The 25228-nt window shown below is 37.5% G+C and overlaps 1 protein-coding gene across 18 annotated transcripts in view; it reads right to left on the reverse strand.

The window, feature by feature from the left end:
* Positions 1–25228, reverse strand: part of PARD3 (par-3 family cell polarity regulator) — a 699476-nt gene that overhangs the window by 359097 nt on the left and 315151 nt on the right. For all 18 annotated transcript variants that reach the window (XM_054716632.1, XM_054716629.1, XM_054716625.1 and 15 more), the window contains one exon: positions 709–797. In XM_054716632.1, coding sequence (XP_054572607.1) covers positions 709–797 — 89 coding nt within the window. The remainder of the gene's footprint in view (positions 1–708; positions 798–25228) is intronic.

Genomic DNA, 25228 nt, shown 5'->3' on the forward strand with positions numbered 1-25228 from the left:
TGGTAGACCCAAAGAAGAAAGAGTTTAAATGTTAATGTCTAGATCCCCTAACTTTTACCCACAGTCAAAGAAAAATATTCAAAATGACTGACCTCCCTGATAACCCCTTCCATTTAAACATGCCAATATTTAAGGTAATTGTACAGTTGTGATAATAATATAAGAAAATTTTACTCTGTCCTTTCATACTTAAAATCATGTTCAGGTCCCCAACCTATGACCTATAATATTTCAAATGCCTTGAGAGATTCTATTTTAAAATCAAAATATATATGCTAAAATAGCTAATGCTTATATGATTTAAATAGTTTTTCAGTTAAAGTATGTTTATAATCTTTTTAATTTAGCTAAGTTGAACAACAAACAAATGACCAAAATACTGACATACAAATCAATCTGAAAACAGTTGTAGTGCTGTGAACTCAGCAAACATTTTTAATCAAACACTATTTTATATTATAACTTAATAGTATTTGCCAAGGCATGAAACTCAGGACAGAGACATGTGAATTTCCATGCTATTCTTTTTACATTAGATAATAATTAACACAATCGATGAAAGATGCTCTTTGGAAAACAAACTAATGCAAGGCATGTTTTTAACTCAGCACAAACATCCCACACACGCCATATGTTTTTGGAACACTTTCTGCTATCAGTGATGCTGCAGGTATATTACATATTTAATTAAAACCACCAGTAACTTACTCTAGAGAAAAGTTGGGCATGTTCTCCAAACCACTGTCCGCATGTCCAACAGGTTCAACACGACTGTTGTCTTCTGTCCCATCCTCATCCTAAGAGCACGACACAAAGAATAGCACACTCTGTGTTAGATCTATTTCTAAAATGTGAAAGAAAGCTGGATAAAAGTGGAGACTGGCAGGCATTGTAATCATGTTATAATTAGGTGTTTTCTCTACTGAAGATGACTTTTATAATTAGATGGGTATGTATATATAAAAAGTTGCATTTCAAAGCAATAGTCAACTGATTTAGCATTTCCCAGGAGGTGAAAAAGATACCAATGCAATAAGAAAACATTAGAACTTCTACTTAATGTTAACTTTATCATTTTTACTTCACTTTTTTGGTGTATATTTTAGGAAGTAATTGTATGTTATAGTATATTAATAATATAGTGTCAATATATTAATAAATATATGTACATGACACTGAGTATGTATGTTTAAAATTCTTACTAATCTAAACAGTTGAGACCATTATAATCCTTAATGACTACCAAAATCTGCAAAGTCATATTTGTCAGTCCCTAAGTTTCACTAACACAGCTTGGCAAAATGAGTATGCAGTAAGTACAATACTTGACTCAAATCCTTCATCCTATGAAGTATCACTTCAAGTTACTCTGAGCCAATTGACTAGAGTTACCTGTAAAGGTATTAAGATCTTAGTTTCAAAGAATCACTTCTGCTTACTTCTTAATGAAGGACCAAGTAAAGGGTAAAGCACACAGAGCAACATAATCAACCCTCACCTTGGTATCCTTCCTTCTACAAAGGCAGTATCATGTAAAAATTATGTTCCAGCATGTTGTACAAATTGGGATTGGGTAAGATGCTGATACTCCAAAAGGTGCCATGTGGAATAAATGTGATGGTTCATAAAAACAAATGAAATGTCACCCAAGACTATACCTTATTTTATATATAATCATGGTCATTGTTTTTTCACTAGGGAGTTCACTAACAGTTACGCCGCCTTCTCAGGATCATTTGAATAATGATAAACATGCCTGAGTGACATCAGTGGTCTTATTAACCAAATTAGAATGTTCAGAAAATACTCAGAGTTCCAAACACAGTGGCTAAGAGGCTCTTGTGGGCTTCACCTTGGACCACAGTGTTTTGGGCACCCACTAGATACTCTGTAAATACTTTGCTAATGAAAACAAAACCATACCTAAATACAATTTGCTTAATTTATTTCTTGGAAGTTTATGTATATAATTAATATATACAAATAACCTGTGAAGTTTATCCTTTCTACCACATAAATTAGATAACAGTAATTTTATACGTGAACTTAAACAACAACCTATATAAGAGTCCATCATTAGCAAAAATTTTATATGTTTAAACATGTATTTGAGAGACTCATAATAGAAATGTGTATGCTGTCAACAAAGACATCAATAAAATGATAAGCAAAACTTGTATGTTTAAGACATAGTGTCAAAAAATATTACAAATTATTGAAGCAATATTAAGGCAAAGTAAAGCAGTTGATAATGTCCAACTGACATTTCCTCTGAGAATCAAATTTTTCTGAGTTGTTCTAGTGGATGGGACCATAGAGCCTCAGTGGTAGGTCACTGCATAAAGCCAAGCTACTTCAAGACACGATCCTGTGCTTTTAGGCTCCTATATGCACTTCTTATTCATTTACCTCCTTTAAGCACCAGCTTACATTTCCAAAGTTAACTAGCATCTTGAACTTACCTAAGAACCACACTTTAAATATAAACAATTCCCACAAGTATGCTTTTCCTTTGGGATTGGAAATAGAGGAAGGAGAGCAAAGAGACTGTTTATAAGTCAGATGAAAAACATAATCTTACAACTTAAAGACACTTTGTTTCAGTATTTATGACTAATTTAAGCACCACTGAAATGCCACAACAATATATGAAACACCTATGTTGCACTATGAAAAGCAGTCACATAAATGGTATGCCCCCAAACTACAGTGGTAAACAGTTACTGATCATCTACACACTCATTCTTCCCACAGTGGCCATTATCAGGCCTCTAAGAGTGTGTAGAATATTATTTCATGAAGCTGCATATGATGTTCAGTATAGATTGCAATACTCACTGACCTGAGGCTGGGCTGCAATTGTGGTGGGAGCCACAACTTAGAATTTCCCAATTTCTGGATGTGGAAATATTAGCTCCTATATTGCTTTAGTTTTTGTTTTATACTTTTAAAAAGCCGTTTCTGAACATAGTTAATTTTAACAAAAGTTATACACTGAATTCCATTATAAGCAGTCCAATAGTCCTCACTGATCTGAAGGGGGTACATTCCAAGATCCTCAGTGGGTGCCCGAAACAACGGAAAGTTCCAAACGCTATATATACATACTACTAGAGGCCTGTTGCACAAAATTCGTGCACTGGGGGCAGGGGTGTCCCTCAGCCCAGCCTGTACCCTCTCAATCTGGGACCCCTTGGGGGACATCCCTCTCACAATCCGGGACTGCTGGCTCCTAACCACTCACCTGCCTGACTGCCCCTAACCACTCTGCCTGCCAGCCTGATCACCCCCTATCAGCTCCCCTGCTGGCCTGATTGACACATAACTGCTTCCCTGCTGGCCTGATCTCCCCCAACTGCCCGATTGCCCCCATCTGCCCTCCCCTGCCTGCCAACTTGTGATGATGTGTGGGTGACCATCTTGTGAAGACGTGGGGGTGGCCATCTTGTGACAATGTGGTGGTGGTCATCTTGTGATGACATGGGGGCAGCAATCTTGTGAGGGTGTGAAGGTCAATTTGCATATTACCGCTTTATTATATAGGCTGTTTTTTGCCTAAAAATACATCTACGCTAATAAAAGAGAAATATACAAATTGACCATCACTTTGTGACACCCACAGCCAATCAGGAGTGAGTATGCAAATTAACCCAACAAAGATGGTGGTGGCCCCGCCCCCCCAGCTGCTCCAGGCCTCTGGGCAGCACTCATGCAGGTGTGGAGCGGCTGGGCGGGGCGGGATGCCTGATCTGACGGGGAGGGCGGAGGGAACTACGGGAGCGGCACTCCTGCTGGAGCGAAGACTGAAGGCTCCAGCCGCAGCAAAGACTGAAGACTCCGGCTGGAGCGAAGTCAGAAGGCAGCAGCCAGAGCGAAGGCCTGGGTCCTGGATGCCAGAGGAAAACTGGTGCCGGCAGCCAGGGGAAGGAAGGCCTATTGCACGAATCTTCGTGCAACGGGCCTCTAGTATCTATGATAAAATTCAAGTTATATAGTACAGTAAGAAATTAACAAAAATAATAAAATAAAATAATTAAAATACACTGTAATAAGATTTCTGTGAATGTGGACACCCTTCCCCCTCACATAAGGGATCTGATAAGTGCCTAATGGGCAAGGTGAGTATACAGCTGGACAAAGGAGTGAGTCATGTCGCAAGGGGGACAAAATGTGAAGACCTACAACTTAAAATCTATAAATTGTTTATTTATAGTCTTCCATTTAATATTTTTGGACTGCTATTGACGGTGGGTAAGTGAAACCATGGAAAGCAAAACCATGAGTAAAGGACTACTGTAAATGAATATTGGTGTTATTTATGTCAAATTAATAGTGAAGGCCCATAGTATTAATGCAAACTACACAATGTTTAAAAAATCTCCAGGTGAGTTGATATAGTCAATATACTTTTAAATCCTTTCCCTTTTCTCCAGGCTGTAGTGGTTAAGAGCTCGGATTAGAGAATTAAACAGCCCTGGGTTTCAATGCCACCTCTACCATATGCTAATTTTATATCCTTAGGCAAGTTATACAGCCCTTCTATATTTCTATCTCTCCTTCTTCTGTAAAATTGGAAAAAAATATCTTCTTCATAGGACAATTGAGAGGAATAAGATGGCGCCTGACAGAGTAATTGCCCAATAAATGTTAACTATTATTGAAAAGAAAAATAAATAGATGACATATAAAATATACCTCAATAAATATTTCATAGTAACTTTACACAACTACAAGATATTTTAAGAATACATATTCATCTATTCATACTCTGTGCCTTGCAATACAATATTAAACATATTACACCTATTCAAATACATCATTGTAGCATCCATATTCTAGAACCTTGCATAAAACCTGATATTTGTTGTGCTTTACTGCACACAAAGTAATTTCATTGTAAAATGCCTTTAGAATAGCCCTGGCTGGGTTGGCTCAGTGAATAGAGCATTGGCCTGGGGTCCCGAGTTCTATTCTGGTCAAGAGCACATGCCTGCGTTGCAGGCTCAATCCCAAGTAGGGGAGTACAGGAGGCAGCCGATCAATGATTTTCTCTCATCATTGATGTTTCTATCTCTCTCTCCCTCTCCCTTCTTCTCCAAAATTAATAAAAATATATTTTTAAAAAAGCCTTTGTAATTAAAAAACACATTAAAAAATATAAGCAAACAAATACTGTATACAATCAAGTAAATGGCAGGAGGAGGAAAACACTATGGGTGACCGGTTGAAGGAATTTTCAAACAGAAAATAGATGTCAAGGGCTGAAAAGGGTCTAGGATCTCACCCGACTTGAAAAGTCCTAAGTTAGCCTGCCACGGCTCCATGTATGCTAGCTTAAGAAACAAAACTCGTTGTTTGAGACAAAGAAATGTTTATCACAGCGATAGCATTAATCAGAGTATCATCCTTTCATGCACTGGTTCTTCAAGCTAAAATTTTCACAAGGTGATGTGAAGAGGGCAAGGGAACACTGGCACACTGAGTAACCAAGTTGGAACTCTGAATAAATTCCCTCTTACACATTTTCTTTTGTTGTTCCTGGAAGTAATTCTTACAAACCAAATTATATTACTGACTTACTTAGACTTTTGATGTAACATCTGAGAGGATACAAACATGGAAAGTGAAAGTGGCATAAAAGGAAAAGCTCCATCTTCCATAATAACCAGTCAACAGATGCCATAAATGGTTTATTTAGAAACAAGCAAGTAAATATCAGAGCAAACACCTGCATAAATTTCAACTTGTAGCCTCTAGGCAGAGGGTCCAGGAACAAGAAGAGTATAACAGAGACACCTAGTTTTTATTTATGCTATTCTGACTACATATTTGAAAACCTAACAAGGGTGGAAAGGGATCTATGATCCAACTAAACATCCAGACTCTTGAGACCCCCATAGGGTACCTGGCATCAGATTTACTTCAAAGGGTGTAAGTCAAGAATCCCAACTTGCTAGCAAGGCAGCAGCCTACTTTTGTTCCTGGAAGGAGCAGCATGCACAGCTTCCAGGAGCTAGCTCTTCCACTGGGCCTCCCTGCTGACAGCTCAGCTGCAGGGAAAGACGTATCGGCTGGTTGTAAGCATAGCCCTAGTTGACAAGCCTCTTGCCTCAGAGAAGCCAGTATTTTTCTAGAAATATTTTTTGTATTAACAACACCATAGCCATAGCTGCTTGTCAGACATTTACAGTTTTTCAAGTTCAGATGCAATTTATCAATCAGAGGTCACTTTTGCTACACCAAGGTAGTTGATGGAAACCTTTAACAGGTTTCCAGAAAAAGGAAGCCAAAGGTTAACCAAAGTTTAAATTCTCATGCAAAAGGGAGATAATAATTCTGTTAACCCTTTATACAATAATCTATTGATCTAAGCAATATTTTTAAAAGATGAAGGAGTCAAAGTAGTCCAAGGACAGAAACTAATGGAGAACAAATGATTATTTCATAAGCTTGGGTGAAAAGCAGGAGTTTTACATCAGGTTAGAAATCTGTGTTAGACAAGTGGACAAAAGAGCATCATATGAAACGACCGGCTCGCAGCTTCTGGAAACTCTTCCACAACATAAACACAGACCAGGCGTACCGGTTAGTAATGCGGATTTTGTGATCAAAGAAAACACGGTAATTTCAAGAGAAACAACAAAAGTGCTTTATTCAAAGTAATGTCCATCGCTAGCTACACATTTCCCCCATCTTCAGGTAATTTGTGGATACTGCCCCAGTAGAACTTTTCTTGTTTTGAGGCAAACCATTCAGAGACCCAATTTTCCACTTCTTCGTACGTTTTGAAGTGCTGCTCAGAAAGTGTGTGTGCCATTGATCGGAACAAGTGATAATCTGAAGGAGCAAGGTCTGGTGAATACAGCGGGTGGGTTAATGCTTCCCAGGCAAGATCTTCTAACGTGTCTTTAACTGGTTTTGAAGTGTGTGATGGTGCATTATCATGAAGCAAAATTACTTGGCCGTGTCTTCTGGCACATTCTGGTCAGTTCATGATCAAAGTGTCGTTCAAATTGATTATTTGTTGTCAGTAGCAATCAGTATTAATGGTTTCACCTGGTTTTAGAAGCTCATAATACACCACACCTTCCTGATTCCCACCAAACGCAGAGCATTGTCTTCTTTCTGAAGCGATTTGGCCTTGCAGTCGATGTTGATGGTTGACCTGGATTAACCCATTTTGTGCATTTGAGATTCTCAAAATAAATCCACTTTTCATCTCCAGTCACATTTCGATGCAAAAAAGACTTTCTTTCATGCCGTTGAAGCAACATTTTACTGATGACTTTTCGGTTTTCCATTTGTCTTTCGTTCAGTTGATGTGGCACCCATTTTCCTTCCTTTAAAATGTTTCCCATTGCTTGTAAATGATTGGAAATTGTTTGCTGAGCAACGTTTAATCTTTCTGCAAGTTGCTTTTGAGTTTGACACGCATCTTCAATAATGCTCGTAATTGTTGGTCTTCAAACTTTTTCAGTTGACCTGGACGTTCTTTGTCTTTCACATCGAAATCATCACTTTTAAAGCGTTTAAACCAGAGTTCACAAGTATCTTGAGATGGAGCATGTTCACCATAAGCTTCCTGAAGTATTCAGCAGCACTTTTCTTCAAAATAAAGTAATGAATTAAAACTTTCCGCAAATGCTCTTTTTTTTTTTTTTGCACGAAATTCGACATTTTTAAGCGTAAAAATATCTATGATGTTAACACCTTCAGAAAATTTAACATATGAAGTTTTGAAGCTTGTTGTCAATACAACAAAATAGCATACATATCAAATCACATATATATCAACATATGCGTAACTCCATCTATTGAAAAAAATCCACATTATTAACCGCTACACCTAGTAAAGGCTAACCCTCAATTGAAAAACCCTTGACTCAATTGAAAAAGCCAATGGATAATACATCCTGAAATCACCAGCACTCACATGAACGATGTGTGTAAGAAAACTAAATGTGACTGGTCACCTATTTATCTTTTTAATTTGAAAATTAGTGCACATGGATCATTCACAAAGATAGACCACATGTTAGGACACAAAACAAGTCTCTACAAGTTAAAGAAAATTGAACTCATCACAAGCATCTTCTCAAATCACAGTGTACTGAAATTAGAAATCAATTACAGTGAAAACATGCAAAAACATCGAGGCTTAATAAGATGCTATTAAACAATGAATGGGTTACCAATGAGATCAAGAAAGAAAAAACTTCCTGGAAACAAATGGAAATGAAGACATAACCCAAAATCTCTGGAACATAGCAAAAGCAGTCTGAAAGATAAGTTTATAGCACTCTAGGCCTATCTTAAAAAAAAAAAGAAAAATTAATAAAAAAAACTATTTAACACTACAATTTAAAAAATTAGAGAACAAGAAAAACCAAGAATAATTAGAAGAGAGGAATAAAGATTAGAGCAAAAATATATGACATAGGGGTTAAAAAAACAATATAAAAGATCAATGAAACCAAGTACTGTTTCTTTGAAAAAATAAACAAGATTGATAAACAATTAGCTAGACTCATCAAGAAACAAACAGGAGCCAAATAAATAAAATCAGAGACGAAAGTGGTGAAGTAACAAGTAATACCACAAAAATACAAAGGATTATATGAACAACTATATGCCAACAAGCTGGACAATGTGGATAAAATGGACAAATTCCTAGAAAAATACTCTCCCCCAAAACTGAATCAGGAAGAATCAGAAAACCTGAATAGGTCAATAACAATGGAGGAAACAAAAGCAGTAATCAAAAAACTCCCAGCAAACAAAAGCCTGGGTCCTGAGGGCTTACAGGGGAGTTTTACAGTTACACTCCTCAAACTATTACAAAAAATTAAGAGGAAGGAACATTTCCAAGCTCCTTTTATGAGGCCAGCATGATCCAAAACCAGATAAAGACACTACAAAGAAAGAGAATTACAGTCCAATAACCCTGATGAACATAGATGCTAAAATCCTCAAAAAATATTTAGCAAATCATATCCAGCAATATATTCAAAAGATCATACATCATGAACAAGTGGGATTCATTCCAGGGGTACAAAGGCTGGTACAATATTCCCAAATGAATAAATGTGATATATCACATAAACAAATTGAAAGACAAAAATCACATGATCATATCAATAGACGCAGAAAAGGCATTAGAAAATATCTGGGTTTCTAAATTCTTAACTCCAGCTAATACTGATTTAATGGAATAGCAAACATAGTATTTAATACAGTCCATATAATTTCCATTTATCACAGAAATGAAATATTGCCTATTTTGAAAACATACACAACATGACCAACACAACCCAAGGCAAGAGAGGAGTCTTTAAACCCAGAAAGCGATCCAAAACCACTATGCTCAATTAATATTTGACAAAGGAGGCAAGAGCATACAATGGAGACAAGACTGTCACTCTTCAAGAAATGGTGTTGGGAAACTTGGACAGATACATGCAAAAAAATGAAACTAGACCACCAACTTACACCATACACAAAAATAAACTCAAAATGGATAAAGGACTGAAACATAAGATGTGAAATCATAAAAATCCTAGCAGAATCCATAGGCAGCAAAATAGCAGACATTTGTCATAGCAATATCTTTACCAATACAGCTCCTAGGGCAATGGAAACTAAAGAGAAAATAAACAAATGGGACTACATCAAAATAAAAAGCTTTTGCACAGCAAAGGAAACCATCAACAAAACAACAAGAAAGCCCACTGCATGGGAGAACATATTTGCTAATGTTATCTCTGATAAGGGTTTAACCTCCAAAATTTATAGGGAACTCATACAACTTAACAAAAGGAAGATAAACAATCCAATCAAAAAATGGGCAAAGGACCTAAATAGATACTTTTCTAAAGAAGACATAAGGAAGGCCAAGAGACATATGAAAACATGCTCAAAGTCACTAATCATCCCAGAATGCAAATCAAAATGACAGTGAGGTACCATCTCACACCTGTCAGAATGGCTATCATCAACAAATCAACAAACGACAAGTGCTGGTGAGGATGCGGAGGAAAAGGAACCCTCATGCACTGCTGGTGGCAATGCAGACTGGTGCAGCCACTGTGGAGAACAGTATGGAGTTTCCTCAAAAAACTGAAATTGGAACTCCCATTTGACCCAGTAATCCCACTCCTGGGAATATATCCGAAGAAACTAGAAACATCAATCAGAAAGGATATATGCACCCCTATGTTCATAGCAGCACAATTCATAATAGCTAAGATTTGGAAACAGCCTAAATGCCCGTCAGCAGATGAGTGGATTAGAAGATTGTGGTACATCTACACAATGGAATACTATGCTGCAGTAAAAAAGAAGGAACTCTTACTATTTGCAACAGCATGGATGGAACTGGAGAGCATTATGCTAAGCGAAACAAGCCAGTCAGAGAAATATCACATGATCTCACTCATTTGTGGAATATAATGAACAACATAAACTGATGAACAAAAATAGAACCAGAGTCATAGAAGCATAGAACAGATTGTCCAACCTATGAGGGAAGGCGGGAGATGAGGGGGTAAGAGATCAACCAAAGGACTTGTATACATGCATATGAGCATAACAAATGGACTCAGACAGGGATGGGGGAGGCCAGCCAGGGAGAGGTCAGTGGGGAAAAAAAGGAGACTTATGTAATACTTTAAACAATAAAAATTTTTAAAAATTTTCTAGTGGGGAGAAAAAAAAAAGCAGATGGTGCTGATTTATGACAGCTATCTTACAGAAAATAACAAATATTACATACCTTTGCACCTCTTACATGCAGAGTGGAATCTGAAAATTAAGTTCCAAATGTAAATCTGCTTCTCATAAATTATTAGAATTTCAGGGCCCTAACCCAGTGGTCGGCAAACTCATTAGTCAACAGAGCCAAATATCAACAGTACAACGACTGAAATTTCTTATGAGAGCCAAATTTTTTTAACTTAAACTTTTTCTAATGCCACTTCTTCAAAACAGACTCACCCAGGCCGTGGTATTTTGTGGAAGAGCCACACTTTGCCAACCAAGGCCCTAACCGGTTTGGCTCAGTGGAGAGAGCATCGGCCTGGGGACTCAAGGGTCACAGGTTTGATTCCGGTCAAGGGCATATACCTTGTTTGCGGGCACATCCCCATAGGGGGGTGTGCAGGAGGCAGCTGACTGATGTTTCTCTCTCATCGATGTTTTTAACTATCCCTCTCCCTTCCTCTCTGTAAAAAATCAATAAAATATATAAAAAAAGAAGTTACCTTATTAGAAGATATCTATTCCAATAATCAATCATATAGTAGAATCTCCTTCCCTTCTTCCATCTTTTCTAGATGCTTTACATATTAATGCTTACTGAAAATGGCTGATTTCAATAGCTACTAACACCAGCAGGCTACCTGGCACCATCTGCCTCACTCCTGTCCATATTTATCCCAAACAGAAGCGTATGCAAGGATCACCACGTCAGCAATACTATGGCCACTTATTTTGCATGAAGTGCCTGTTGCAACTATTCACAGTTCCCCCACCACACTCTAATGACCAAGGGGTGACCCATGAAATTTTTAAATTCAGATTTTAATCAGTCCAATTAATCTTATTTCAGATGTGGCTTGCTTACCATAATAACACCAATTTGTTGTTGTTGTTTTGAACATTCCTCAAAAATATTGACTTTTGAATTGTTAAAATGTACAGATTTTGTAATCTGACCCATCTTTGTTTTCTAACAAAATTCTAATCCTTATTTAAGTGACATTTTAAAATATTTTATTTTTTTAATTTTTATTTTTTATTTAAGAGAGGAAGGAAGAGGGAGAGAGAGATAGAAACATCAATGATGGAAGAGAGTCATCGATCAGCTGCCCAACCCGCTGCCCCCAGACTGGGGACAGAGCCCCACCCTGACTGGGTATGGAACTGTGACCTCCTGGTTCATAGGTCCATGCTCAACAACTGAGTCATGCCAGCCAGTCTAAACTGTTTTGTTTTTGAGGTAAAATAAGTAATACATGGGTAAATAAATAATATTTATCTTACTAAGTGGTCTAAAGGATCATTATTTTTAAAAAGCAATGTAGAATTTTTCCTTCAATTTCCCTTTGGCTTAAAAAAAGACTTCAAAATTAATAATTGATTCATTAAAGTAGGAACTAAAATAATCTCTGAATAAACATTTAAATCAATAAGAAACATAGAGAAATTAAATAAATATTTATTGCTAGTGATAAGTGCAAATTACTTCTTTAAAAGGCAAGATATGTACAAATTTTAAAATGAATAAAATGTAATTGCTTGTATATATTGAGGACTTATGATGTAGAACCCACTTCTTTACTCCTCAATACAACCTCACTTTTGTTTTTAATCCTCACTTGAGGATATTTTTTCCATGGATTTTTAGACAGAGTGGATGGCAGGAGGGAGGGGTTAAGTTGAGAGAGAGAGAGAGAGAGAGAGAGAGAGAGAGAGAGAGAGAGAGAGAGAGAGAGAGAGAGAGAGAGAGAGAGATACATCAATTGATTGACTCCCGCTCATGCCCAGACCAAGGCTGGGGATTGAACCTGCAACCGAGGTATGTGCCCTTGACCAGGAATCAAACCCAAGACCCTTTGGCCCACCGGTCAATACTCTAACCACTGAGGAAAACTGACCAGGGTTACAACCTTACTCCTCACTTTCATCCTCAGTACAATCTTTAAACATATTTCACTAAACAACATATATGGGATTTTTAATGAATTAAGTATGTGGAAAGTTTTTTTCTAAACATAACTGGGTAACATAACCACATGACAGGTTTCCAATGATTTGAGCACAATGTTCTTTGGATAGCAGAGCTGTGTTGTTGACATGCAAAATATTAATTTACCAGGCTTACCGAACATTTTCCATGAAATTATATCTAGAAATGTACTCGACCCACCCAGCATGTGCAGAGGTATAAGAAACAACTTGCCTCTGCCATGTCTTTATCTCCAAGTTCTATTTTCTTAATCGGAATTTTAAAAATTACTTTAGTTTGACATAGTACCATTCATTGTTTGTGTGTGTCTGTCTTTACTTCCCTTGCCTTTGGGGACAAGTTCGTAATGTGTTCTCTCAGACCGAGGTCCATAAGCTTGGTACCTATATTTTCTTCCATGTAACTTATGTTTCGGGTCTTATATTTAGGTCTTTGATCCATTTTGATTTAATTTTTGTAGATGGGGACAAACTAATCCAGTTTCATTCTTTTGCCATTTAATTAAAGAAAACATAATTTTAAAAATGACTTAATCAATCTAATAAGCTTACTGTCGTGTACTCTTGGACTGCATGCAAAGCACGTTACTTATAAAAAAACATCGCTGAGGAAAAAGAAAAAGAACTACTTTTACTAAACATCTAGAATGTACCACAAACTATATCCACTGTTTCATTTAATCATCACAAAAAGCTAGAATTCTTATTATGAGGAAATTAGGCCTAAAAAATATTTCACATTTCTCTTTAGTGTAATAGTTGGGATTTTGAAAAACTGCATCAAGGCCTGTGGTCCTTCAGTTTCACCATGTCTGTTTCACTCAATTTTACTCAGAAAAGAGTGAGCCAGATTATCCTATACTAGAGCCCCGACGCATGAAATTCGTGCAAGGGTAGGCCTTAACAGCCGCCACCCCCCCCCACCACACCCGCCTTTGCCTGGCGCTGCCCGCATCTACCACCACACACCCTGGTTCCCCAGTTCAGCGGAGCCCCCCAATCGATCACCCTGCAGAGGGTGGCCTGGGCCTTGCTCTTTGGGGCAATCATGGAGCCCCCCACCCCCATTGATTGCTCCCCAGCTGGTGGCCTGGGCCTCCCTCTGGGGGGCGATTGATCACGGAGCACCCCCCCCCCCATTGAGCACCCCACAGAGGGTGGTCTGGGCCTCCCTGTTTGGGGTGATTGTGGAGCCCCCTGATTGATCAGCCCGCTGGCCGGTGGCCTGGGCCTTCCTCTGCAGGGCAATCGTGGGGCGATGGTGGGCCCCCTGACCAATTGCATCACACCCGCCTTGGCTGGCCTGGCGCCAGTGTGTGTCATAGCGTGGTCATCCGGAAGGTCATACAGACAGTCATTTTTTCAGTCGTTTGGTCGATTTGCAAATTGACCAAACAGAGGAACAACCAGTGGAACGACCAGTCACTATGATGTGCACTGACCACCAGGGGGTAGACGCTAAACACAGGAGCTGCCCTCAGCCCACAGGCCCCAGGCCAGCCAAGGCAGATGCCAGCAGGGGGGGCCCCAATTGCCCTGCCAGTCACCCTGCAGATCGGCCCTGATCACCAGCCAGGCCTAGGGACCCTACCCATGCATGAATTTCGTGCATCAGGACTCTAGTTAAGTAATAAAGGTGACCCTAGCCAACTAGTACATGTGAGGGACAAAATTTATGAGAAGAAAACATAATAAAATTTATGTTGTAAAAACATATTAAATTCTGAACATATAATAAATGTACTTTCATATAGAGTGAAAATTTTTATTCAAATATTTGTTTTGCAAATTGTCATTTTAGGAGAGACATCAGGAAATCTTACCAGTAGTTATATTTGGGTGACAGGACAACAAGAGATTTTTACTGTGTGTTTATAATATTTAGAACTTACACACTGAGCACAGAATATTTTAGAAATAAAGGCCATTAAAAAAAAACACACCTTACGATACTTTTATAAATTACTTTCTTTTACTAGTACATAATATCATTATATTATAATTTCTCTAAAATGTAACTGTGCAAAGAACCAAGGACCTAGAAAGAAAATAGAACATTAAAGGGAAGTACAAAGATGGAACTATATTCATTAATACTGATGCATTATATCACATTTTATTTGTCCTAGAAGAAAAGCAGAGTGATTTTTTAATCAATATTTTAGTATAGTATTCAGATAGCAAAAAAGTTTAAGACAAGAAAAGTCAGGTAAATTGCCATATCAAATAAATTAGTCAATTCAACAGAATCAAAGAAAGAATAAAGTTAAGAATGAAGAAACATCACACAAGGCAAGTTCATCATTGAGCTCTGTGGTCCACATAAACATAAGGGGCTTTCAATAGGCAGCAAGGCACATATTTTTAGCGTTTTCCTTGATGATAAAAACATATTTCACCATTATTAATTTTGAAGGGCCTTATAAGAAAACATTTTGTAGTCCAAAAGTCCTATACCTCATTAATTTAAATTGCTAAATATCAAAGAACAACACATGGCTTCTATAACAAAATCCACTCATGTAAGTATTTATTCAAGTTTGTTACTGTCTAATACAATAATTATTATTTCACAAACCAATCAATAATTTGGATCAAGTTAAATTGCTTTAAAAAAATCTTGATTTCATTCAATTTTCTAGTTGAATTAATGAAGCAAAAGCCAGTTGATAGATTTCCCGAGGTTCAAAAAGTTATATTCTCTCTCCCTAGCCAGTTTGGCTCAGTAGATAGAGCATTAGCCTACAGCTGAAGGGTCCCAATTCAATTCAGGTCTAGGGCATATGCCCAGGTTGCAGTCTCGATCCCCAGTAGCGGGTGTGCAAGGAGGCAGCCCATCAATGATTCTCTCACATCATTGATGTTTCTATTTCTCTCTCCCTTTCCCTTCCTCTCTGAAATCAATGAGAAATAAATAAATGTTTCCTTTAAAAAAAAAAAAAGGTAATATTCCCTCAAACGAAATCAAAGTTAATAATATGTTTGAAACAAAGTCGATTGCAAAGATAATTAGTCTAAAATGCTCAATTTTAAATCATTAGTCTGAATGCTAAATTTTTAAATCATGGTTCAAAAGTTTAAAATAAATTTAGAGATTAAAATTAATAAAACTGATTTGCTGTGTATTACTGCACTGTCCTTAATATCCAGAATGTGCTACAAATGCCAAACAAAAATGAAAATTATTAAACAAGTACACTAATTAGAAGTATTAAACATACATTATATTTGGAATGGTAAGGTAGCCTAGGTTTTAAAAAAAATGGGTTCTGCCTACTGAATGATTTTGAAAAATTATGGAACCTTTCTATCTCAGTTTACTTACTTATAAGCTGGAAAGAATAATCGTATCTATGAGTTTCTATGAGGATCTTACTAATGTAAAATATTTGAAACATTGTCTCAGGAGTATTAGGTGATACATAGGTTTTCAATACTGCCTTCTACATAAATTATAAAGAAAGAAACACCTTGCCTGGCTGGTGTGGCTCTTTGGTTGAGCATCGACCTATGAACCAGGAGGTCAGGGCACATGCCTGGATTGCAGGTTCAATCCCCAGTAGGAGGCATGCAGGAGGCAGCCAATTGACGATTCTCTTTGATCATTGTGTTCCTATCTCTCTCCCTCTCGCTTCTTCTCTGAAATCAATAAAAATATGTATTTTAAAAAACCTGATGTATAACATGTCATTTGGTTTTAAAAATAAGTCCACACCCTAACCAGGTAACTCAGTTGGTTTGAGAGTCATTCTATGTATGAAAAATGTTGTGGATGTGATCCCCCAGTAGGGGCATGTACCGCAGGCAACCAGTTGATGTTTCTCTCTCACATCAATGTTTCTCTCTAAAACATATCCTTATGTAGAATCAAAAATAAACAAATAAATCTATGTCCTATCTCACATGGAACAAAAGCTTGATTACATTAAGTCTGCCATGCTAAGACAACAATGTGCTGATATGACATGATTCCTACCTCCTCCACCTTTGCTTTGACATTTTCTTCCAGTTTTTTCAAATCATAGGTTTTCTTTGTTTATATAGTAATAAAATATAAATATTTTAATTAATGTGTGATTTTATTTCAAAGTTTACAGAAAGAAATCACTTTTAATTATTTAATATTTCACAAATTCACTTATCACAACACATTTTTAAAATTCAATAACTATAGATTTCTAAATAAAAATATTTCAATATTTAGGTTATTTTCTTTGAAAAAAGTAAAAAATAGAATTTTTAAAAAATACATTTTATTGATTTTTACAGAGAGGAAGAGAGAGGACAGAGAGCTGGAAACATCGATGAGAGAGAAACATCGATCAGCTGCCTCCTGCACACCCCCTACTGGGGATGTGCCCGCAACCAAGGCACATGCCCTTGACCGGAATCGAACCTGGGACCCTTGAGTCTGCAGGCCGACACTCACCTCCAACTGCCCTCCCTTGCAGGCTGGGTGCCTCCCAACTGCCCTCTCCTGCTGGCCATCTTGTGGTGGCCATCTTGTGTCCACATGGGGGCAGGATCTTTGACCACATGGGGGCAGCTATATTGTGTGTTGCAGTGATGATCAATCTGCATATTACTCTTTTATTAGATAATATAGAGGCCTGGTACAGGGGTGGGGGCCAGCTGGTTTGCCCTGAAAGGTGTCCCTGATCAAGGTTGGGTTGCCCTGGGGCGTGGGGCGGCCTGAACGAGGGGCCTGTGGTGGTTTGCAGGCCAGCCACGCTCCCTGGCAACCCAAGCGGAGGCCCTGGTATCTGGAATTTATTTTCCTTCTACAATTGAAACTTTGTAGCCTGGAGTGGAGCCAAGCCTGGGGCTCCCTCCGTGGCCGGCAGCCATTTCTGTTGGGGTTATAATTGAAACTTTGTAGCCTTAAGCGGAGGCCTGGGCCCGGCCAGGGTGTGCGGAAAGCTTTGCTTCCCCTGTTGCCGGGGGCAATCCTGGCCTGCTCTCTCAAGCTCCATTCTGCCACCATTTCTGTTTGAATTTGTTTACCTTCTATAATTGAAACTTTGTAGCTTGAGTGGAGGCTTAGGCCTGGCAAGGGCAGGCGGAAAGCTTGGCTTCCTCTGTTACCTAGGAAACATTGCTTTCTGTGGCTGTAGCCATCTTGATTGGGTTAATTTGCATACTCGCTCTGATTGGATGGTGGGCGTGGCTTGTGGGTGTGTCGGGATATGGTCAATTTGCATATTTGTCTATTACTAGGTAGGATATATATATATATAAAAATAAAAAAATTGTAACGAATCTCTTAATAATTCCAGATTTAATTATATCTCAAGGGAACAACCTAAGGATCAGATTGTGTAATCAAAAGCCCACACTGAGTGGCCAGATTATTATGATCTCTGAATGCATAATAATCTGGCCACTCAGGGTATATCCTATATAATAAAAGGCTAATATGCAAACTGTCCCCTCGACCAGGAGTTCAACCAGAAGGCAGGCTGGCCAACTGCCCATGTCCCCTCCCCCTGGCCAGAACCCACCCATGCACGAATTCATGCACCGGGCCTCTAATATATATATATATAATACACACACACACACACACACACACTGAGTGGCCATATTATTATGCGTTCAGAGGTCATAATAATCTGTCCACTCAGTGTGTGTGTGTGTGTGTGTGTGTATGTGTGTGTATACATATCCTTTTTTTTTTTTTACCAGCAACACTACTAAAGAGATGTTATTCACTTCTAAAAGGGATAAATTATCATTATTCTGTGTGAAGAGACTGTCTCTTGTACAGTTTATGGCTGCCACCATAGCCTTCAGAATAAAGACTTCTTTAACATATAACAAGAGGTGCCTCTTTGGAGCAGTATTTTTATTCCTAGAAAGTTAACTTGACTAATATTCATTTTATTTGAGTACATGATTACTGATACCTTGTAATGACACTGCTTCTAAAAGTATTAAAAATTTGACAAGTTTATGGAATACTTTTTCATATTTCCTCAGTCAGTTTAATGTTCATTTTTCCATTACTTTGTCACTGGGATAAAGAATAAGGGTGTTTGAGACCTCACTCACTTGCATACAGAGATTTCAGTTTTAAACATAATTTTGCCTAAGATTAGTTTTAAAGCTTTCTAAAAAAAGTATTTTGTAGACCCTATTTCACTACAAAATTTCCAAGACTGCATAGAAACAATTACAATTTGGTAAGATTGGCAATTGTTTATAAAGGATTTGTTAATTGTGTATAAATCTCCTCTAACATTTAATAAAAATTTTTAAATAAAAATTTAAAAATAGAAATCTTGTTGCTATTCTCTTTGACTTTAAGATTACTAGTAAGGTTGAACATATCATATTTGTGAAATGGTTCATTTTCATCTTATGTAAAATGGAGGTGATAATACAAGAAAACAGTACTTTATATAAGCAATTTGCTTCTTTCATTGCTTTCCTTCTGGCTTTAATAAGGACACAAATTCACTTCCTACCACCTTTCCTTTCACTGATGTCCCAAAGGATAGTAACTATCTGCTCTTACATGTAACCTTTAAAAATATTTCCAACCAAAAATGATCCAAAGGAAAGAACTGTTTAGGAATGGTGATTGCTTAGAATGTCCATTTCAACACAGCTTATTATTGCCAAAGTTTCTTCAATCAAAGAAATGAATTAAATGCTGGGAAATCATTTCATTAGATTTAATAACCTCATCATTTGCTTTTGATTACACAATCTGATCTAATCATGTCAGTACTTGAGGTTTTCTTAGGTTGTTCCCTTGGGATATAATTAAATCTGGAATTCATGATTTGCAAATGCACTAAAAAAAATCTCACCTCATTTTATATGAAAGATTGTCTCATCAATATTTATCAGAAAGTGCTGCCTTCAAAGTAAGAGATTCGTTACAATTTTTAGTATAAATGAATACAAAAAGTATATATAGGACAAATAAAAAATATAAAACACAACAGATACTAGTTACCTCCAGATACAAAAATTAAACATTTGAAACATTTATTTAGGTTATACTCAGGGATAGGAACTGTTTTACTCTTGAAATATTTATTCCTCAAATGAGGATCGTGTTATCTGCTTGTTTTTCAAATAGACCAGATTAAACTGGACTACCAGTAGTGGGAATTTTCTCTCTTGAAAAAGATTACCCATCAATACATCAATTCAGTAGAAAACAGGCTTTGTAACTAATAACAAACTAAAATAAAATTTTACTTATTAGACAGTAAGTCTAATTTTTAAAGCCACAACACCTAGCCACTTAATGCCATCACTCCAGAGAATGGATGTGTTTAATGTGTACGAACAATGCATAGTATCTGCAAATAATGACAAAGCAAAGAGAAATACACTTTCCCTGTAAAGTCAGCTCAGCCTCTGTTATTCAGATTAGCTTTTCAAGGGCCAGAGCAACCTCTTTTCTCTTAATTTTGAAAATTTTAGCATCTGCTACCTCTGAGGAGAACAAGTGAGACACAGAAAGGCATCCCCGTCGAGGACTCACAGCTTAGGGCACAGAGCGCAGGCTGCCTTTCACCCCAATCCTCCCCTTCACCAAGACACCGAAAGGCAGTGGCATAAAGCATAAAATGGCATAAAGCATAAATAAAATGGCATAAAGCATAAAATGGCTGTTTGGTGTTTAATAATAATTATACCTGTTAAGGGCATATATTCTAGAGAAAGCATTTTATTTTATCCTACAGATATTTTAAACACTGAATAGAATTTTATATGGAGCAACTGCCTCAGAGGATAAAGATGGACAGAGAGAAAACAAGAGTGGTATTAACATTAAACTTCTCCATGAATGTACCAGGAACTATGTATGTGCTGTTCCTGTTTACAGAGAACTTCAGCCCTGAGTGGCTAAGGAAGAACCTATTCCTCACCACACAGCTGCCAACCATCGGAAACAGGTGTGCATGTGAAAATCTACCACACTCAAAGGAGAGCTCCCTGAGAGCATACACATGACCAGTACCACCAGGTATAAATGCAAAACGCGTTTACCGGAGAAGATCTCACAGGCAGGTAAGGGGCAGAGCACCCAAAATCACCTCTCTTGTCCTCTTGCCATTTCAGTCAGCTATGCTCTGAGCAGACACAGGTGGAATAGCTGCACCATATAAAGGGGTCCAGAAGAACACCCCATCCCATGGTACTTTATACATTTACAAGGAGGGCAGGGGGAGAAGTTGCAGAAATTATCATTACTAATGAGCAACAAGAACTCCCTGGTTGAATGAGGCCAGGTCAGAAGGAAGCAGCCTGCAGAGATCAGAAGTACTTCCAGTGAGCACGCTCAGTGGAAGGATCAGGTCAGGCTTTCCTCTGCCATCTCTGCGCTCAGTTCCTGACTCCAGAGTCCTAACCTTGAAGTTTAGTTCTCCTAGAATGCACTGCATTACTAAGGTAACAACGTAATGCAAAATGAAGCTGAAAACATGGCTGGATCCTTACAGACATTAACATCAGCCTCCATTTGGTGGAAACAGAATGTGGAAGGTGAGACTGCAAACAAGAAGTTCAAATAGCACCTGAATTTGAGGCTTTCTATTCCTTAAGTAAAGATCATAAGTTGGGACAGTTAAATACTTTTTATTTCATGAGCTGCATTGGTCAATATTCAGATAATGATGAGTTTACATTGCAATTTTTAAAAAAATAAAAAGATCTTGAATTACATATAATTTCCTTTACCCAAAATTTTTATTTTGAAAAATTTAAAACCTCCAGAATATTGAATATACTCAAAACAACATACCCTTCACCTACTAGTAAATCACTAAGTGCTAACATTTGTCTGTACTCTCTTACATGTTTTATTCTCGAACCATCAAGATTAAGCTGTCATAGATATTTCTAAAGGTGATCTGAAGATAAATAATTTACTGGAAACTAATAAATTAAATGTCAATTTCTGAGGTTTATTTTAAATTTGGAGAAATTTGTGTAAGGAAATGATAGGCACATATATGTTAATCGTTTCCAACTACATTTATTTCTGTTCAGCTTTTCCAATGTTTGAGTGAGGTCGGGGGGAGGGGGGACAGAGACCTAGAAGAGAGAGAAGAGAGGAGAAAGGAGAGAGAGAGAGAGAGAGAGAGAGAGAGAGAGAGAGAGATTAAGTTTAAATTGTGAAAGATTAGAAATTTAGGCCCAGAAATTACAAATACTTTTTCAATACAGTATAAATAAAAACATCCTTGGTTTAACAGAATATAATGTAATTTTATAAAAGTTTCCACAGAGGAAAATGACCAATCTAAAAAGGATTAAGGTTTGGTTTTTCAGAGAATATGGAAAGTAGCAAGGCAGATCTAAAATCAAATAACAGAGAATAAATATGTAGCTTTTATTTAGTAAAAGCATATTTATAAAAGTTTTTCTGAAGTCTATAAAAATTAATGTTTCTTAATTGTACATTTTCAAAAATTTAGATGTACTAATTTCAAAACAAGGTATAATTCTACAAGCAAGATGAATAATGAACATCAAGAATTAAAAAGTAAATTTTTAGTGTTTATCATGAAACTTTTCAAAACAGTGAAGTACAATGGATGGTGCTTATTATACACTAGAGGCCCGATGTACAAAATTTGTGCAAGAGTAGCCCTACCTTCCCCCGGCTGCCGGCACCGGCTTCCCTCTGGAACCCAGGACACAGGCTTCCCTCGCAGCCCCGGATTCGTCTGGAAGGTCTTCCAGAAGTATGTCCAGAAGGACGCCTAGTCTAATTGTATATTACGCTTTTATTATTATAGATAGTCATGATGCTGTATATTACATCCCCAGGACTTATCTACACTAATAAAAGAGTAACATGCTAATTGACTGTACCTTCACAACACCCACCAGCCAATCAGGAGTGTGTATACAAATTAACCCAACAAAGATGGTGGGTTAATTTGCATATGCATGCACTGAGCGGCTGGGGGCGGTACACTTGTGTCCCACCCCAGCTGCTCTGGGCCTCTGGGCAGCGTGGGAAGGTGGAAAGGCGGCTCCGGTCAGAGCAAAGGCGGTGCCGGCAGCCAGGGGAAGGAAGGCCCATTCTTGCACGAATCTTCGTGCATCGGGCCTCTAGTTTATTATATAACTGGAAGTTCATAACTTTTGATCGTCTTCACCTATTTCTCCAACTCCCACGCCCAATCTATGGTAATCAGCAATCTGTTCTCTGTATCTATGAGTTCAGTGTGTGTGTGTGTGTGTGTTTATTCCACATAAAAGTGAGATCACAGTATTTGTCTTTCTCTGACTTATTTCGTTTAACATAATGGCCTTGAGGTCTATCCAAGTTGTTGCAATTGACAAGATTTCCTTATTTTTTTTTTTCTATATTTTATTGATTTTTTACGAGAGGAAGAGAGAGGGATAGAGAGTTAGAAACATCGATCAACTGCCTCTTGCACACCCCCTCTGGGGATGTGCCCGCAACCAAGGTACATGCCTTGACCGGAATTGAACCCGGGACCCTTGAGTCCGCAGGCCGACGCTCTATCCACTTATTTTTTTATGGTTGAATAATATTCCAGTGCGTGAGTGTGTGTGTGTGTGTGTCTGTGTGTGTGTGTGTGTGTGTGTGTACTTAAGTTGGTCACTTAAGTTGCTTCCAAATCTTGACTAATATAATGGTACAATAAACATGGAGGTGCATATACCTTTTTGAGTTAGTGGTTTTGATTCATGGTTTTTAGTTCAGTTTATGACCATATAAATCACTACTCCTTGAGGTAGACACGGGGTACACACTTTAAAGTGAGAACTTGGTAGAATCTATGAACCCTTTTCCTAGGAGCAAACTCATAAAACAAGACATCTTCCACATGAATTCAAGAGTTCTCTTCCATCTATCCACTTATTTATTTGATGACTCAAAGCCTATGATGTGCCAAGACTGTTCTAGGCATTTGAGAGCCCTACTGCGGGTCTCTATTCTCAAATCAATAATGAACTAAACAGATGGTATTTTTGCCTTCCTGAAACTTATATTTTAATAGGCAGGGACAGAAAATATACAGTTAAATATAATAAGGAAATTATATATCTGAAAGAAAGTGCAATTAAAAAACAGAGTAAGGAACATAATAGATACATAGATCATACTGATGAATGCCAGATGGGAAGGGGTAGGGGAACTAGGTGAAAAAGGTGAAGGGATTAAGAAGTATAAACTAGTAGTCAGAAAAAAGTCACAGGGATGTAAAGTATAGCATAGAGAATAGAGTCAATAATATTGTAATATCTGTATAATGCCAGGTGAGTACTTGAAATATCAGGGTGATCATTTTGTAAAGTATATGATTATCTAACCATAATGCAAAACACCAGAAGGTAATACATACTAATACTGAATGTAAACTGTAATTTACAAATTTAAAATATAGAGTACATTAGATAAAGAGGGAATGCAGAAAGTCGGGATTTATTAGGGGCAGCAATTTAAAATTGTAAACACAGGTGTCAGAAGGTGAAATTCCAGCAAAGAAGCGAAGGGCTGGAAGTGGTAAGCAAGGAGATGTCTGGAGAAAAAGTATTCCAGTAGAGGACCAGAGCAATTGCCCCAACAGAGCCTGAGCATGCCCAGAATAGAATTCATCGAATTCCCAAAACACATCCAGTAACACCAACCCCATCCCAGGGAATCTCACTTTATGGAATCTATCTTTTTCTATGCAAACTAGATAAAAGCATGGGTCATCCAGCCAGAAAGAACTAGATTTGAATGCAATGAATTGTACTTACTGTGTGACTTTTAACAAGTTATATAACTTAAAACTCATGTTTTGCATTCACAAAATGGGTATTATAATGCTAAACTCTGCCTCATAGGTTATGTGTAAGGACAATGCATATAAAGAGCTTAGCACTGAGGACCTAAGGCACAGAATAATGATTATGGCAAACAATACTGTATTATGAACTTCAAAATTGCTAAGAAACAAGATGTTAATTGTTTTCACTACAAAATGAAATGATAATTATGTGATGTGATACACATGTTAGCTAATGCTACAGTGGTCAGCCTATTGCAATATATAATGTGTTAAATCAACACATATACCTTAAACTTACAAAATGTTATATGTCAATTATATCTCAAATAAAATAAAATAACGTTTTAAAACTTTACCAGTCGAGTAAAATTCAAGAAATGGTAGTGTATTTTTTTCTGTGTCTATGGGTTATGCATATATGTTCTATTTATTTATTTATTTATTTATTTATTTATTTATTTATTTATTTATCTTTATTGATTAAGGTATTACATATATGTCTTTTTTCCCCCCCTCTCCCCTCATCCCCACAGACATGCCCTCACCACACCTGGTGTCTGTGTCCATTGGCTTATATGCATGCATACAAGTCCCTTGGTTGATCTCTTCCCCTTACCCCCACCCTCCCCTACCTTCCTTCTGAGGTTTGACTGTCTGATAAATGCTTCTCTGTCTCTGGATCTGTTTTGGTTCATCAGTTTATG

The sequence above is a fragment of the Eptesicus fuscus genome, chromosome 5 (genome assembly GCF_027574615.1).
Source record: "Eptesicus fuscus isolate TK198812 chromosome 5, DD_ASM_mEF_20220401, whole genome shotgun sequence".
In the NCBI taxonomy this organism is placed as follows: domain Eukaryota; kingdom Metazoa; phylum Chordata; class Mammalia; order Chiroptera; family Vespertilionidae; genus Eptesicus; species Eptesicus fuscus.